Source organism: Trachypithecus francoisi, unplaced genomic scaffold (assembly GCF_009764315.1).
Source record: "Trachypithecus francoisi isolate TF-2019V2 unplaced genomic scaffold, Tfra_2.0 Lachesis_group8, whole genome shotgun sequence".
Taxonomy (NCBI): domain Eukaryota; kingdom Metazoa; phylum Chordata; class Mammalia; order Primates; family Cercopithecidae; genus Trachypithecus; species Trachypithecus francoisi.
In genome coordinates, this window is record NW_022681473.1 from 12,163,755 (window position 1) to 12,177,386 (window position 13,632).

Consider the following 13,632-nt stretch of genomic DNA (forward strand, 5'->3'; position numbering starts at 1 on the left):
GGGGCACCAGGACAGGAGGGGGCTGCCGCAGGTACTGAGTGGAGCTCGAGGCAGAGTGCCTCTCTAGCCCTTCCCAGCACTGACCTCTCAAGACCCGCCCCATGCCACACCCTGGCTGCGGCCCCGGGCAAGCCACAGAGCCTCCCTGGCCTTCAGTTTCTTCTGCCTGTGCTGTGCTCACTGGACAGGATAATTTGCAGACCAATGAGACCACTGAGGGCAAAGAACCTCTGAAAATCATCAGGTGTGGTGGAGGCCGGAGTCCTAGGCGGGGAGGCCCTGATTCTGGTCCCCAGTCTGTCCCCACCTCCCAGGCGACCTTGGGCAGGTCTTCACCCTTGTTTGGCCCGTTTCTTCTTCTGTTCAGTGGCTGTGGGTGAAGACAGGCTCTAAGGCTGAGGGCATTCTTCTATCACCCTCCCCAGCCCCTCACCAAGTAGGGTCACAGGACACTGGGGGCTGAGATGGGGGCAGGGTAGGGGGAAGGGAAAGGTCCGGTCAGCTTGGCTGGTCAGTGCCTGTGACTTGACTCTGCGGCCAAGGCAGGACTGACTGGATGAACAGCGCCACCTGCTGTGTGGAGGGGGCAGGCCCCACCACCTGGGCCTTCCAGCCACTCCCCAGGCCTCACTCACTGCCCCGAAGCCAGGCTGGGTTGGGGTTCCTGGGCTGCACTGGCCCTGGCCAGGTATTTTGTGCCCTCTTAGGAAAGCCCTCAGCAAAGACGTCTGGTGGGCCCTGCATTTCAGTGCTGTCCCACTGGGATCTTCCACCCCTGCCTGCCCTAGCTGTCCGCACTGTTGAGGAGGGAGGTGGGCATGGTCAGACCAGCCTGGTCCCCCAATTGCTGGCTCAGCAGTCTTGGGCAGCTTATCCTCTCTGAGCCTCAGACCCCTCAGGGAGGAAGGGGTGGCCAGCAAGCTGCATCTTTCCAGGCTGCAGCATGAACGTGCACCCGCTGGCACATCTCTCACACAGGCAGGACCCCGCAAGTGGCTGCCCTCATTCACAGCGGGCTTCGAGGGTCTTCTACTCCCTCTCTGCAACTCAAAGTGTGGCCCTGGGCCAGGGCACTGGCTGAGCAGGAGCAGGTTAGAAATCTATACCTGCCCCACCCCGGACCACTGAACCTGCACCTGCATTTAGCAAGCGCCCCAGTGAGTCATGAGCACCGTGAACACTGAGAAGCAAAGCTCTTACCCAGTACAGACAAAAGGCTGAACCTGAACCACCCAAACACACCTTCCGTCTTGGGATGAAACGGGCTCTGGTCCCAAGGAATCTGTTTCCCCCTTAGGCTTTCTGTTCCATCCAGGGAACAGTGGCAGAGGCCCTCCTGGCCCCCGGCCCCATGCCCACTCCCTGCTCTGCTGCAACCTCGACATCAGGTTTCTACACAGTCCCCACCTGAAGCAAAGACATTCGAGGCAGCCAGCGTGCTTCTACATCCGGTTTATACACAGCTCTATACAATATACAGAAACCTTTATATACAGATATATTTATAGAATAAGCTATATTAATTTCTCTTCTTTTTACAGCAATATTAGTTTGGATCTTTCATACATTAAGTACAAAAAAAGTCTGGGGAGAATGGCACGTAAAGTGCGTGAGGGTCTGTGGGGCCTGGCTGCTCGCTACTGATTGCATATGGAGTCGCCTAGGCCCCTGGGTGGACAGGCCCGCACACTTGTGCTGCAGGTCTGGGGATGGAGTGGGGGTCGGTCTGAGCCGAACCGGGCTGAGGGGGGTGGCTCAGATCCCCCAGTGTGGTATGGGGTGGAGGAGGGAGACGTGCAGCAGGCCCATCCTTCAGGGGCAAGGTGGGTAGGAGGCAGATTAGGGGTGGGCTGCCCCTGGGTGCCCAGGACTAAGCCCAAGCCTGCCCCAGCCCCAAGCCTGCAACATGCTGTGGCTGCAGCCTTGGGGGTGGGGGGTCTGTCCCTGATGGCTCAGTCCTGGGGTGGGCGACATGCCCACATTAGAGGTCCCAGGACCCACCCTGGCAGAGGAGGAATTAAAAGACCAGACATCAAGTCTCTCCCTGTGACTGGCCGGGGTACTTGTCAGATCTTTCCTCTGAGAGTCTATCTTGTTTGCTAAACTCTCAAGAGCCACTGATTTTGTCTTGTTTCTGTGCTGGGCTGAAGCTATGCCTCAGCAGGGCCAGGGTGTCCTCGAGTCTGGTGAAGGTAGGAGTTACACAGGATGAGGGGAGACCCAGCTCCCTCTGTCAGGGTGGGCAGGGGTTCCCAGGACAGCCATCGGGGCCAGTCCCAGCTGTGTGGGGAGCTGGGGGCCAGGATTCAGGCCCCCAGGTACCAGTGATCATGAGATTGGGGGCTCTTCGTCAGGGGAGCCTAGGCCACTCAGGGAGGCTGTGGGCGGGGCCAGAGTGGGAGGGACCATGCCACCGCAGAATGAAGGCGCGAGCAGGCGGTCAGCCGTGCAGTCAGCGCCTCGGTACACACCAGTCTTCCAAACCAGGGGTCAGAGCAGCAGGCGCGATAGGAACAGATGGTGTCTAAAGCTGAGCTTGTCCCTGTAGCCCTGCCTCGAAGGCCCCATCATGCTCCCTGACCGTTTCCTTGGCAGGCTGGGAGGGACAGCAGGCAGGCAGGGCAGGTAGGGTGGGCGGCCCCAGCAGCCCCCTCCTCAGGAACGGTGCACACTCATGCACATGCACACGCGCTGACACTAGCATGCACACCCTCCCACCCCGCTTCTGGGGAAACACCGGGTCGCTACCTCCCTAACTGCTTCCCAAACCCAGCAGGGAAGGAACCCCTATGGGGACCTCAGGCTAAACCAGGACTGCTCCCAGCCCTAGGCCCTCCCTGGGCAGTAGACAGAGGTCTCCAGCCAACGCCCACCATACCCCACTCTTGGCCCCACCTCCTAACAACATGACATTGAGGGTGGGAGGAAGGAAGGCCTGCTCCCAGGAGGGTGCCCAGGCCAGCGAGGAGGGAAAGCTGAAGGGGACTAGATCCCCAGCCCAGAGCTGCCTAGGCATGGTGGGGGTGACACCAAGGGGTCAGGTGGCGCCCTCAGAGGAAGGGAGCTCTCGGTGCCTTCCTTCTGCCCAGGGCACTGACGCTGCAGCTGGGGTGGTCACAGCAGTGCCCACCACCCTTTGGGTGGCCAGGATCCTTGGGGGTAGAAGGTAAGCCAGGAAGTAGCCAGCAGGCAGGGCAGGCGTGGGTGCCCAGGGCCCATGAGCAGAGGAGGCAGCATGAGAGGCACAAGGCAGAGAAGGGGCGGCCCTGACCCCACCCTCCTCTGGCCCCTCCAGGCCCCTGGCTGCCTTGGGCCCTGCGCAGAGGAGGGCTACTGAACACGAGTGGGCAGGGGGCTTGCAAGCCCACAACACATCCTGGGCCAAGCCCAGCAGCTTCTGTAAACATGTACAGCACTGCAGGCCACCTTGGCAGGGGCACCCCAGGGGGCTGGCCAGCAGGCACCAGATCTGGGGGGTGGCCAGGGCAGATGCCAGCCTGGACCACAGATGAGAATACATGTGCGCGGGACACTGCTCTCCCCCTGGCCCCCGGCCCCTGGCCCCTGGGAGAGCAGCCATCAGGCAGTGATGGGAGGCAGCTTGCCCATGGCCTGTCCTGGAGCAGGGGGTGCCAGAATGCTCCCATGGAGGCCAGTCAGGCTGAGTGTGGCCCACCCAGCAGGCTGCCCAGGCTCCTCCCCACTCCACATCCTTCCCCATCTTTCCCCATCTGCAGGGCCAGATCCCAGCCACCTTGGCTCTGGGGGTCCTAAGCTGAGGTAGGGATACGGACCCCCAGCTCAGCAGCAATGCCTGTGCCTGAAGCTAAACTGCCCCTGGGGGGTCTGTCCTCAAAGCTGCCCGGCAGGGGACAGGCACCAGGTGCCCACGGGGCCACCTGCCCCTGCCTGGGCCCGGCTGGCCACACAACAAGGGTGCTAGCGTGCTGAGATGACCAGCTCATCTTGCTTGGCGGAGCTGGCTCCGTGGCCAGTGGGGGTGGAAGTCCGGATCTTGTCAGCTGCCAGGCACTCCTGGCTACTGAGGCCCGTGGGCGTCAGGTCCATGAGCTCGCCCGAGGAGCTGAGCGGGAAGGAGGGCGAGAGCGAGATGCCCGAGGAGGGGTCGGCTGAGCCGGCAAAGAGCCGTGGGGGCTTGGGCACCAAGTTGGGCTCAAACTGGGCACGGAGCAGGATCTCTTGCTGGCTGGGCGACTTGGGGCCCTCGGCATAGTCGCTGGTGGGACTCTCAGGCACCACCATGCAGTAGAGGTCCTGGAAGGAGCTGCTCTTGCTGTCCAGGTTGAAGAGGCTGTCGATAAACTCGGCGAATTCCAGCACCTGAGGACTGGGCGAGTCCCCCAGGCGCCCATTGTGCAGCGCCAGCTCCCCGCGGGAGGCCAGCACACCACCCCCACCCCCAACCTCTTCCTCCTCGTCATTGGCTGAGGCACTGGGGGGCCGCTCAGGAGTGACGCCCCCGCTGCCCAGGGCTGCCTCCAGGGGCTGCGTGTCCTGCGAGTGCTTGGACAGGCTGTCAGCCGCCAGCAGCTCAGTGCGCGAGCTCAGGGATGGGTTTTCCTCTGGGATGGCAGGGTCAATGTAGAACAGGTGGCCTTCGTCACGCTCCAGCACGGCGTGGAGGCTGGGCGAGCCGCGGATGCTGCGGAAGCCCGAGGAGCGGCGCGAGTCGAAGCTGTACAGGGACTCAGTGTCCGAGAGGCTCTCCATGGTGGCCAGTGGTGCCCGCCGGGCCTGGAGCTCTGCTGCCAGCCGCTCCTGGGTGGACAGCAGCAGCAGCTCCACCGGGTCCTGGCGGGCTGCCACTGCCGCAACCACCGGCGACAGCAGCCGTCCCTCCGAGAAGCCCTCCAGGCTCATCTCAGACTGGGACTTGCTCCTGCAGAGGGAGGGGAGAGCAGGGGGTATGAGACTCAGAAGGGAGAGGGGACTGAATCCCAGCTCCCTGGCTAAAAAGAATTTGCAGGGAATAAAGGGTACAGTTAATTTAGCAGTTGTTGATGGTTTAGGGCAGGGAATGCTTATATTTTTATTTTTATTTTTATTTTTGAGACGGAGTCTCGCTGTCGCTCAGGCTGGAGTGTAATGGTGCAATCTCGGCTCACTGCAACCTCCGCCTCCTAGGCAGGTTCAAGCGATTCTCCTGTCTCAGCCTCCTGAGTAGATGGGATCACAGGCATATGCCACCACATCTGGCTAATTTTTATATTTTTAGTAGAGATGGGAGTTTCACCACATTGGTTAGGCTGGTCTCGAACTCCTGACCTCAGGCGATCCACCCACCTTGGCCTCCCAAAGTGCTGGGATTATAGGCGTGAGCCACCGCACCTGGCCAGGAATGATTTTTTTTTTTTTGAGACGAAGTCTTGCTCTGTCCCCCAGGCTGGAGTGCATTGGCGCGATCTTGGCTCACTGCAAGCTCTGCCTCCTGGGTTCACGCCATTCTCCTGCCTCAGCCTCCCGAGTAGCTGGGACTACAGGAGCCCGCCACAGCGCCCGGCTAATTTTTTGTATTTTTAGTAGAGACGGGGTTTCACCGTGGTCTCGATCTCCTGACCTTGTGATCCACCCGCTTCGGCCTCCCAAAGTGCTGGGATTACAAGTGTGAGCCACCGCACCCGGCCGGAATGATTATTTTTTAAAAACAACTCACAAGAATCCAAGATAGAAGACAAAATAGTTGATGCTGGGTTGAGCCATGGTGGGGGGTCCCTAAGGGGCTAAGGCCCCGCTGGCAGCACTAGGACTTCAGGAGTGCCACTGGGGTTCTCTGCACCAGAACCCCTGTCATTGTACCGATGCGAGAATGAGGCTCCAAGAGACTGGCTGCTCCAGGTCACTCATGAGGCCACAGTGGAATGAGAGAGACAGTGGGAGGGAGGAAAGGAGGGAAGGAAGGACAGAGGGCAGCAGGGAGGAGACAGGGAAGGGAAGAGAGCCCTGCCCAGAGCTGCCCGACTGGTTCCACATCAATCTCAGAGCCAGCACCCCTGGGTGCCACTCCCAGGGATCTCATCACTTCCCTTCTCATCCGGGTCTCCTCCTGGTCTCTCCCATGGGCTGCAGCCCTCTGCTGGGTGGGGAGCCTGGGGCTCCGCAGACCAGCCTGCAGGGAGTGGGTGATGAGGCAGGAAGTGGGTGGCTTGCAGCAGTCACTGCAGCCGGAAATGGACACTGCCTTCTTCATCTGGTTGTGCAGCTGCCACAGGAAATGCACAAATGGCATGGAGAGACGTCCAGGTGTCCCTACCAAGGGCCAGGAAGCAGCCTCTTGACCAGATCTGTGACCAAGCACACAGGGCCTATGTGGGAAGGTCCTAGAAAGGCAGGACAATCCTCCCCTGGAAGGACTACCACTTAAGAGCCTTGCAACCCTCAAAGAGTGTGTGAATAGGAAGGGTGCTGTGGCCCGCATGTGCGTGCCCCTGTGAGCATATGCGCGTGCCCCTGCATGTGTGCACGCCCCTGTGAGCACGTGTGCACACTCCTGCATGTGTGCACGCCCCTGTGAGCACGTGTGCACGCACCCAAGAGCACGTGTGTGCACACCTGTGAGCATCTGTGCACACCTCTGTAAGCATGTGTGCACGCCCCTGTGAGCACGTGTGCACACTCCTGCATGTGTGCACGCCCCTGAGCACGTGTGCACGCACCCATGAGCACGTGTGTGCACGCCTGTGAGCATCTGTGCACACCTCTGTAAGCATGTGTGCATGCACCTGTGAGCACATGTGCACACTCCTGTATGTGTGCACGCCCCTGTGAGCACGTGTGCACACTCCTGTATGTGTGCACGCCCCTGTGAGCACGTGTGCACACTCCTGTATGTGTGCACGCCCCTGTGAGCACGTGTGCACACTCCTGTATGTGTGCACGCCTCTGTTCATGTGTATGAGTGTGTAGACCAGATGTCTGTGTATGTCAGCTGGCCTGTGTGTCTGGGTCTGCGCACGGGTGTATTCATGCATTTCCATGAGCGGCTGCCTGTCCACGTGTGTCCTTGTACATGTGTCTCCACCTTTGTCCTGGTGTGTGTCTTGTACATGTGCATGTCTACAGGGGGTGACGTGTAATTATAACTAATAATGTATGTGTGTAAGCTTCGATACAAATATGGAAGTAATTGGGTGTCCATCTGTTTGGGTCTAAGTGTGAAAGAGTGAATCTGTGCAGGCCAGGCACGGTGGTTCACCCGTAATCCCAGCACTTTGGGAGGCTGAGGCAGGCGGATCACCTGAGGTCAGGAGTTTGAGACCAGCCTGGCCAACACGGTGAAACCCCATCTCTACTAAAAATACAAAAATTAGCTGGGCATGGTGGCAGGTGCCTGTAATCCCAGCTATGTGGGAGGCTGAGGCAGGAGAATCGCTTGAACCCGGGAAGCAGAGGTGGCAGTGAGCCAAGATTGCGCCACTGCACTCCAGCCTGGGGGAGAAGAGCGAGACTTCATCTCAAAAAAAAAAAAAAGAAAAAAGAAAAAAGAGTGAATCTGTGCTTCTGTGGCCCAGTGTTTGTGGGTCTGTGTGCCTCCCCTGGCCCACGTGGGATTCAGGGACAGCAGGCTGGGGGATAGCTGGAGCACAGAGCGGGGGTTTGACCCCTCCTGTGCACGTGTGCAGAGCTGAGCCCAGTACATGCACAAAATGCACATGCACACAAGTTTATGTGCTCTGAACCACACTCACCCTGGGATGGGGCTGGGAGTAGCCAAGGCTCACCTGACGCTGCTGTTGCGGTGGTCTGCAGTTGGCAGCTCCAGGGCGAGGCCAGCGGGCATGGGTGGCCCCGTGGGGAGTGGCTGCTGCTGGAAGATGAGCTCAGGAGTTAGGTCCACCTCGGTAGGGCTCACCATGACCTTGGCAGCAGAGAGCAGAGCGGTCTTCCCCTTATTGTAGTTCTCCAGCACCTGAGGACAGGACAGAGGAGGCTGGGGGTGGTGGAGGGACAGCAGGCCCCATTCTGGGGCCAATGTGGAGCCAGGGCCCAGGCCTCTCAGGCCAAGCAGAGCCTCATGGAGTCACCTGGGTCCCACTCTCCTCTTCCTGAGGGCACCACTCCCCAAGGCCTGAGACTTGCCCATCTGGTCACAGCTTGCCCCACAGCCCGGCGAGTGTTCCTGCCCTGCCTGCCTTCAGCCTGTCCGCAGACAGGGAGTGGCTGTGGCTGTCGCTGCTTGCCCATGCATCTGTTAAGTGCCAGGTGGCCTTCAGGGCCTCTGAGCTGAGCCTGCCTAAGGGACAGGCCCCTGGAAGTCTCCTTATCTCCTCCCCACCATGGGGCAACGTGATGATGTGGAGAGAGCCAGGGTTGTGAGGTTGAAGTATTTGAGTGGGGCTTTCTGGCCCAGCTACCTACTTCTCTGAGCCCCAGCACCCACGTCTGTAAAATGGGGCAGTGATCCGACGGTGCTTATGGGGTTCTGATGGGGTGACAGTGCCTTGTTCCCTGGTGATACCCTGCCAGGAACTGCCTCACCTTGTTGAGCCCCTCCATGACCACATAGGGCAGGTGCTCGTGCAGCATGGCTGGTGAGATGATCACCTCATTGAAGGCCTTGTTGTCGCCCCAGATGGCGAAGTACGTGGGCTCCTCCTGCTCACAGCAGCTGAGAGGGACGTGGGCAGAGGGTAGTTAAGGATAGGGTGGTGGCCTGGCCCTCAGCTCCTGGCTCTGCTCTCTGCCCTGCTCAGCAGGGCTGGCATGGTTTGGAGGCCCCTGGCCTGCCTGGCAGCAGGGCTCTGTTCCCTGGCCTGGCTCCTGCCCTGCCCTCAGCCTGGGAAAGGCTGACCTTGAGCCTCAGCCATGGTCCCTCCACAGCCTTTGACCAGCTTTTGGCCTGGGTCACACCCGTTCCACCTGCTGCAGGGCCCAGCTCACCAGCTTTGTGTCAGGCGAGGAAGCTGGCCCTGGAGGGAGGAGCCAGCGCCCAGCTGTCTGAAGGAGCGCGGTGGGAAAGGTCTGCCCACTTGCCTGCTCCTGTTCTCTTTCCTGGCGCGGCCCCCACCTTGCTCACAGCTGTCTTCGAGGAATCCCCTTGATGAAGCCAAGTGACAACTGAGGTGTAAGCTGGCCAGGGCCTGAGGGGTGAGCCCCCCAGGGCACCTACTTTTAAATGGACCATGAGTGGGGAGAGTTGCCCTGGGGGACACCAGGGAAGGGCTGATGCTGGGGGCGAAGCCAAACTATGGAGAGAGATGCCTGGAGTCCTGCTCAGGGCTGGCCTTTTGTTCCATTTCCAGAGCCCGATGCTGGGGAAATCCCTCCATGGAAGCCCTGGGCCATCTTCTCCCAGTCTCCAGCCCCAGCCCCGAGTGGTGACTAAGCCAAGGCCGGCCCTGCCCTCCACGGCCGCTACCCCCTGCAGCAGCAGACCCTGGCAGAACCTACCAGCACTGCTCCGCAGGGTGGTTGTGGACCACGTGGATGATGCGGCCAGGCGGGTAGAGTGGAGTGCTGGCTGAGAGGGCGATAGTGAGATCGCTGGGGTGGGTCCAGAGCCGCGTGCTGGCCAGAGTGGTCACCTCTACCTCCTCGGGCAGTTCTGACTTGGGGATGCATTTGGTGGCCCCCACGATGATCCGCCACTGTGTGGGGTGGAGTGGGAGACATGGGGACAGAGCTAAGTGGCACTGGTTGGGGGGCAGGGGCAGGGGGACTGAGAAGGAGGGCTCAGGAGGTGAGAGGTGGGTGGTGAGATGGCAAAAGGGGCAGGGGAAGGGCAGTGGCCGGAGCATTAAAGGTCGGTGCCCACCTGAAGAGGCAGTGGCTGAGGTGCACGGTGGCCAGACGGCCAATAAGGTGCCAAGGACAGATGACATGGAATTGTTGAATTTCAGGGCTGGCAAGGGGCTGGAAGCCCAGCCAACCCCTAATCTAGTAGATGGGGAGACAGGCCCAGTGAGGGGAAGGGACTTATTCTGGGTCACTCCGCAAGTCCAAGACAAAACACACCCTGGAGTTGAGTCCAGCTGGACCTGCCAGGCCTGGCCTGACGAAAGCCCAGGACTAATCTGGTGGGAGCAGTTCCACCTCCCCAGAACCAGGCTCCTCCAGGCAGGCACAGTCCCACAAAGCTTTGCTGCCCTGCTCACCGCCTGGCACCTGGTACCTGGCCCAGGGCCCTGCCTGCCACAGGGTCTAGGGCACCAAAGCTGGGAACGGTCCAGACAGGGCTGAGACGGTGAATGGGCGGAGGGCTCGCCCGGGGCAGGGGGTGGGGGGCGGGGGCCAAGGAGGGGTGACCACACAGAGGACCCTCTCCTCCTGCGCCTGGCCTGCTTCAGTGTGCCTGGCCACCACGTCCCCACCCCCACCTGGCCAACCCGCCCGCCAATGTCCTCCAGAGACCTGATGCGGATTAGGAAGGGCTGACCCCCTCCTCTCGGCCACAGCAGAAAATGAGAACAAACTGTACCCAAATCCCCTCCACAGGTCATTCCCAGCCCTCTCTGAGCCTGGGGAGTCTCAGAGGCTTCGGCAGAGGCCTTTCCTCACCGCTCAAAGTCTCCAGATCGCTTTCTCCTGACTGTGGGCAGCTCCCAGTTCTGTGTGATGGAAGCCTCTCGGTTCCCATCCGGATTCTGTTCTAACTTGTTATCCGAGTAAATGCAAGTCCCTCCCACTCTGGGTCTCAGTTTCCCTATCTGCACAATGACAGGTGTTGTATGGGTTGAGCCTAGGGAATGCTGAGGGTCTGACATCCTAAAGTTCCCATGACACCAGCAACACCCTGCGCTGGCCTCCCATGGCAGGGCCTTTTGTGCTTTGTCCCAAGAAACCAGTGGGGGTCAAGGGCAGGGACAGATGAGGCTGCACAGAGGCAGGGTGCCCAGGCGGGGGCTCACTTTGGGCTTGGTGCTTCGCTGCAGGACGTCCAGGAGCTGTCTGCGGAAGCCTTCCAGCTGGGAGAGGCCAATCCTGGGGAGGGAGCGAGACAGGGCCGTCAGCCAGGCCTGGTCAGGGGCTATGAGAGGTACGGGATGAGGGGCGGAGGAGCAGGCACACTCCTAGCCCCTGGAACAAGAAGACACATCAGCCAGGGTCAGGGGGTGGAGAGGCATCCACAGAGCAGCTCCCCAGAGCAGAGCCGAGGAGTGGAAGGACAGGCAGGGAGGGCACCAGCACGTGTGTTCACCTGGGCTTCTCGCCACTGGGCAACTAACGGTGGGGAGGGGCATGGAGTCCCTTGAGAGACAGGAATCAGAGTGAGAGCGACACACGGGCTGGGGGGTGGGTAGAGGCCTGGAGGAGAGAGGAACAGCCTGGCAAGGGACCGTGGAGTCGGGGGAAGGACTCACCTGGGGACGAGGTCTTTGCCCAGAACCACAGCAGTCACGAACTCCTTGGAATACTCCATCGCATCCTCACTGCAAGGGAAGCCGAAGCAGAAGCTAAGGCCAAGGGGGAGGGCGGTGGTGTTCCGGAATCGGGGGCCAGCCACGAGCAAGCTCTGTTCTTGCACTCCTGGGTTGGCTCCCGGGGAGCTGGCTGGTGGCAGGCTGGGCTGCCTGCCCCCTACTCTGTCTTTCCCGCTGGTAAGGCTTTGCTGGGTAGATCCTGGGGAGCGCATGGCATTTCAGAGCCCCCACCCTCCACTCTCCAAGCCACTCCTAGACCTTCATGGGACTAGAAGTCAGACTCCCAGTCCGGCCCCTAGCACCAGCCAACCCGCAGCCTCCACTGGTCCCAACTGCCCCAGCCCACTCTGAGGCCCCAGACGGCTCACCTCAGCAGGCCCCCTGGCGGGGAGTAGGCAAAGCACTTGAGGGTTGGGTACTGTGGGCGCAGAAGGAAGGAGAGGATGGCAGCGGTGCCCGCACCCAGGGAGTGGCCCACCACAATCAGGCCGTAGTGTTTGGTTCCGCGGCCCTGGAGACCGAGAGAAGCCTGAGAGCCCTGCCCCGCTGCCTGCCAAGCGACTGTCTTAGCCAACCCAAGGAAGGCAGAGGGTCTTCCCATCTTCCCAGAGTCCTGGGATCATGTCTGTGCTGTGTGAATGCTGGGGCACAGAGAACCAAGCTAGGTCCCCACAGAGCGACTGCTTAGGCTGACTGTTCTAATAAACCCTTACTTATGCTTCCAAACCTTGCTCAGAGGTTATATCCTTGGGGAAGCTCTCCTGATTTTCCAGGAGTGGCTCGCTCCCTCTAGTCATTGCATCAGTACCTGGGATGGAGTTTTTTATGACTACAGTGATTACTCTGCTATAAACATGTGGTTACCTGACCCCATCTCTCTACCATCACTACTAGACTGAAGTCTCCTGAGGCCAGAGCCTGCTTTGCTTTGGAAAGGGCAGCTGGTGGCACCTCATGAGCTACCTGCACTGACCGTGGCCAGTGGGCAGGACTCAGTTCCCACCCCTCCCTCAGCTCCCCCCTTCTCTCTGCTCTGTATTTTGAGCCTTTCCATGTTTCCTTCTGACAAATGGTTCTGCAGCTATGAAGCTTAAAAGCCGCCTGCCCTGAATCATCTCTGTGCCTCTGGTGTCTGGCATGAATCAGGTGCCCAATGACTGTAGGTGGGGCGGAGCAGGACACCCACGGGACCTGGCACAAAAGAGGAGGGGTTGGGAGCCAGGCTCGAAGAGGTTGCAGGAGCCTGGCTTGCGTGGGAGGTGCGAGGCTCCATCACCCATCCATCCTCTCCTCTCTCTGCTGCCTTGGAGGAGGGGGACCCAGGTGTGACAAGGGCTTGGTGTCATGGAAAATGCCTCACCAGGTCTCGCCCAAAGGCCTGGGAGAGGACCATCTCCTGCTCCAGTTTCTTCTTGATGTACTCAGCTGAGAGGACCATTCCCTGGGTGGGCAGGAACAGAAGCAGGTGTTGGTGGGAGGCCTCCCAGTGACCAGCAAACCCACAGTGACCTGCAGCTCAGGAACTCCGCCCCATCCATTTTTCCCTTTGGGCCTCGTGACAAGCCGGCTGTGGGGGCTGGCAGACATGCTGACCATGTCACTTCCGTTTCACAGGTGGGAACTGAGGCTCAGAGGGGCGGTGTGGCTAATGAAGCTGCTATGATCACTTCCCAGCTGCCTCTCAGGTTCTTCCATGGACAGGCTTTGGGCTGGGCAGGGCAGTGGGGGTCGCAGCAGTGGACCGCATGGGCCTTCCAGACTAACCATGCCTCTCTGACCAATCTCTTCCAGTGAGCCCAGGAGGCAGGGAGGAACCCCCAACAATACACACCTCTGCACGCTGGCAGGGGAGGAAAGAAGCCCAGGGGCCCTGGGGTCCATGATGTGGGGTACCTTGTGGCCTAGCCAGGTGCCGTGGTGCCCCTCCACGGGGAGGCGCTCAGCGTCACCCGTCAGGTCAGTCAGGGCATCCTTGGGGAGAGAGGAGACAGGTGAGGGGTGGGCTAAAGAGGATAGGAAGAGGGAGGCAGGCACCCCCGGGGGCTGGGAGCCACGGGCAGCGTACCTTGGGGGACAGGGTCCCCCGGATACTGATCACCACCTTCTTCTTGTCATGGTCCACCGCCACGTAGAAGGGCGTTTCGTAGACCTAGGAGGCGGGCAGCTCGTGAGCCTGAGCGGCCCTGGTGGGGCCAGACTCGGGGAAAGTGACCTAGGCAGGTATCCTTCCTGGCCAGGAACTATGGCTCCACCT

General features: G+C 60.4%; 1 protein-coding gene across 8 annotated transcripts in view; it reads right to left on the reverse strand.

Annotated features, from left to right (window-relative positions):
- Positions 1-1,437: 1,437 nt before the first annotated feature.
- DAGLA (diacylglycerol lipase alpha) overlaps positions 1,438-13,632 on the reverse strand; it is a 68,236-nt gene continuing 56,041 nt past the window's right edge. For 6 of the 8 annotated variants that reach the window (XM_033204853.1, XM_033204855.1, XM_033204852.1 and 3 more), the window contains 10 exons: positions 13,444-13,527; positions 13,272-13,349; positions 12,739-12,819; positions 11,747-11,889; positions 11,319-11,387; positions 10,866-10,938; positions 9,409-9,605; positions 8,497-8,626; positions 7,740-7,927; positions 1,439-4,900 (listed from right to left, as the gene is read on the reverse strand). In XM_033204853.1, coding sequence (XP_033060744.1) covers positions 3,940-4,900; positions 7,740-7,927; positions 8,497-8,626; positions 9,409-9,605; positions 10,866-10,938; positions 11,319-11,387; positions 11,747-11,889; positions 12,739-12,819; positions 13,272-13,349; positions 13,444-13,527 — 2,004 coding nt within the window. In that variant the 3' untranslated portion in view covers positions 1,439-3,939. Of the gene's footprint in view, positions 4,901-5,569; positions 6,303-7,739; positions 7,928-8,496; positions 8,627-9,408; positions 9,606-10,865; positions 10,939-11,318; positions 11,388-11,746; positions 11,890-12,738; positions 12,820-13,271; positions 13,350-13,443; positions 13,528-13,632 lie in introns of those variants that run through there. The other 2 variants (XM_033204850.1, XM_033204856.1) reach the window with 2 other exon arrangements.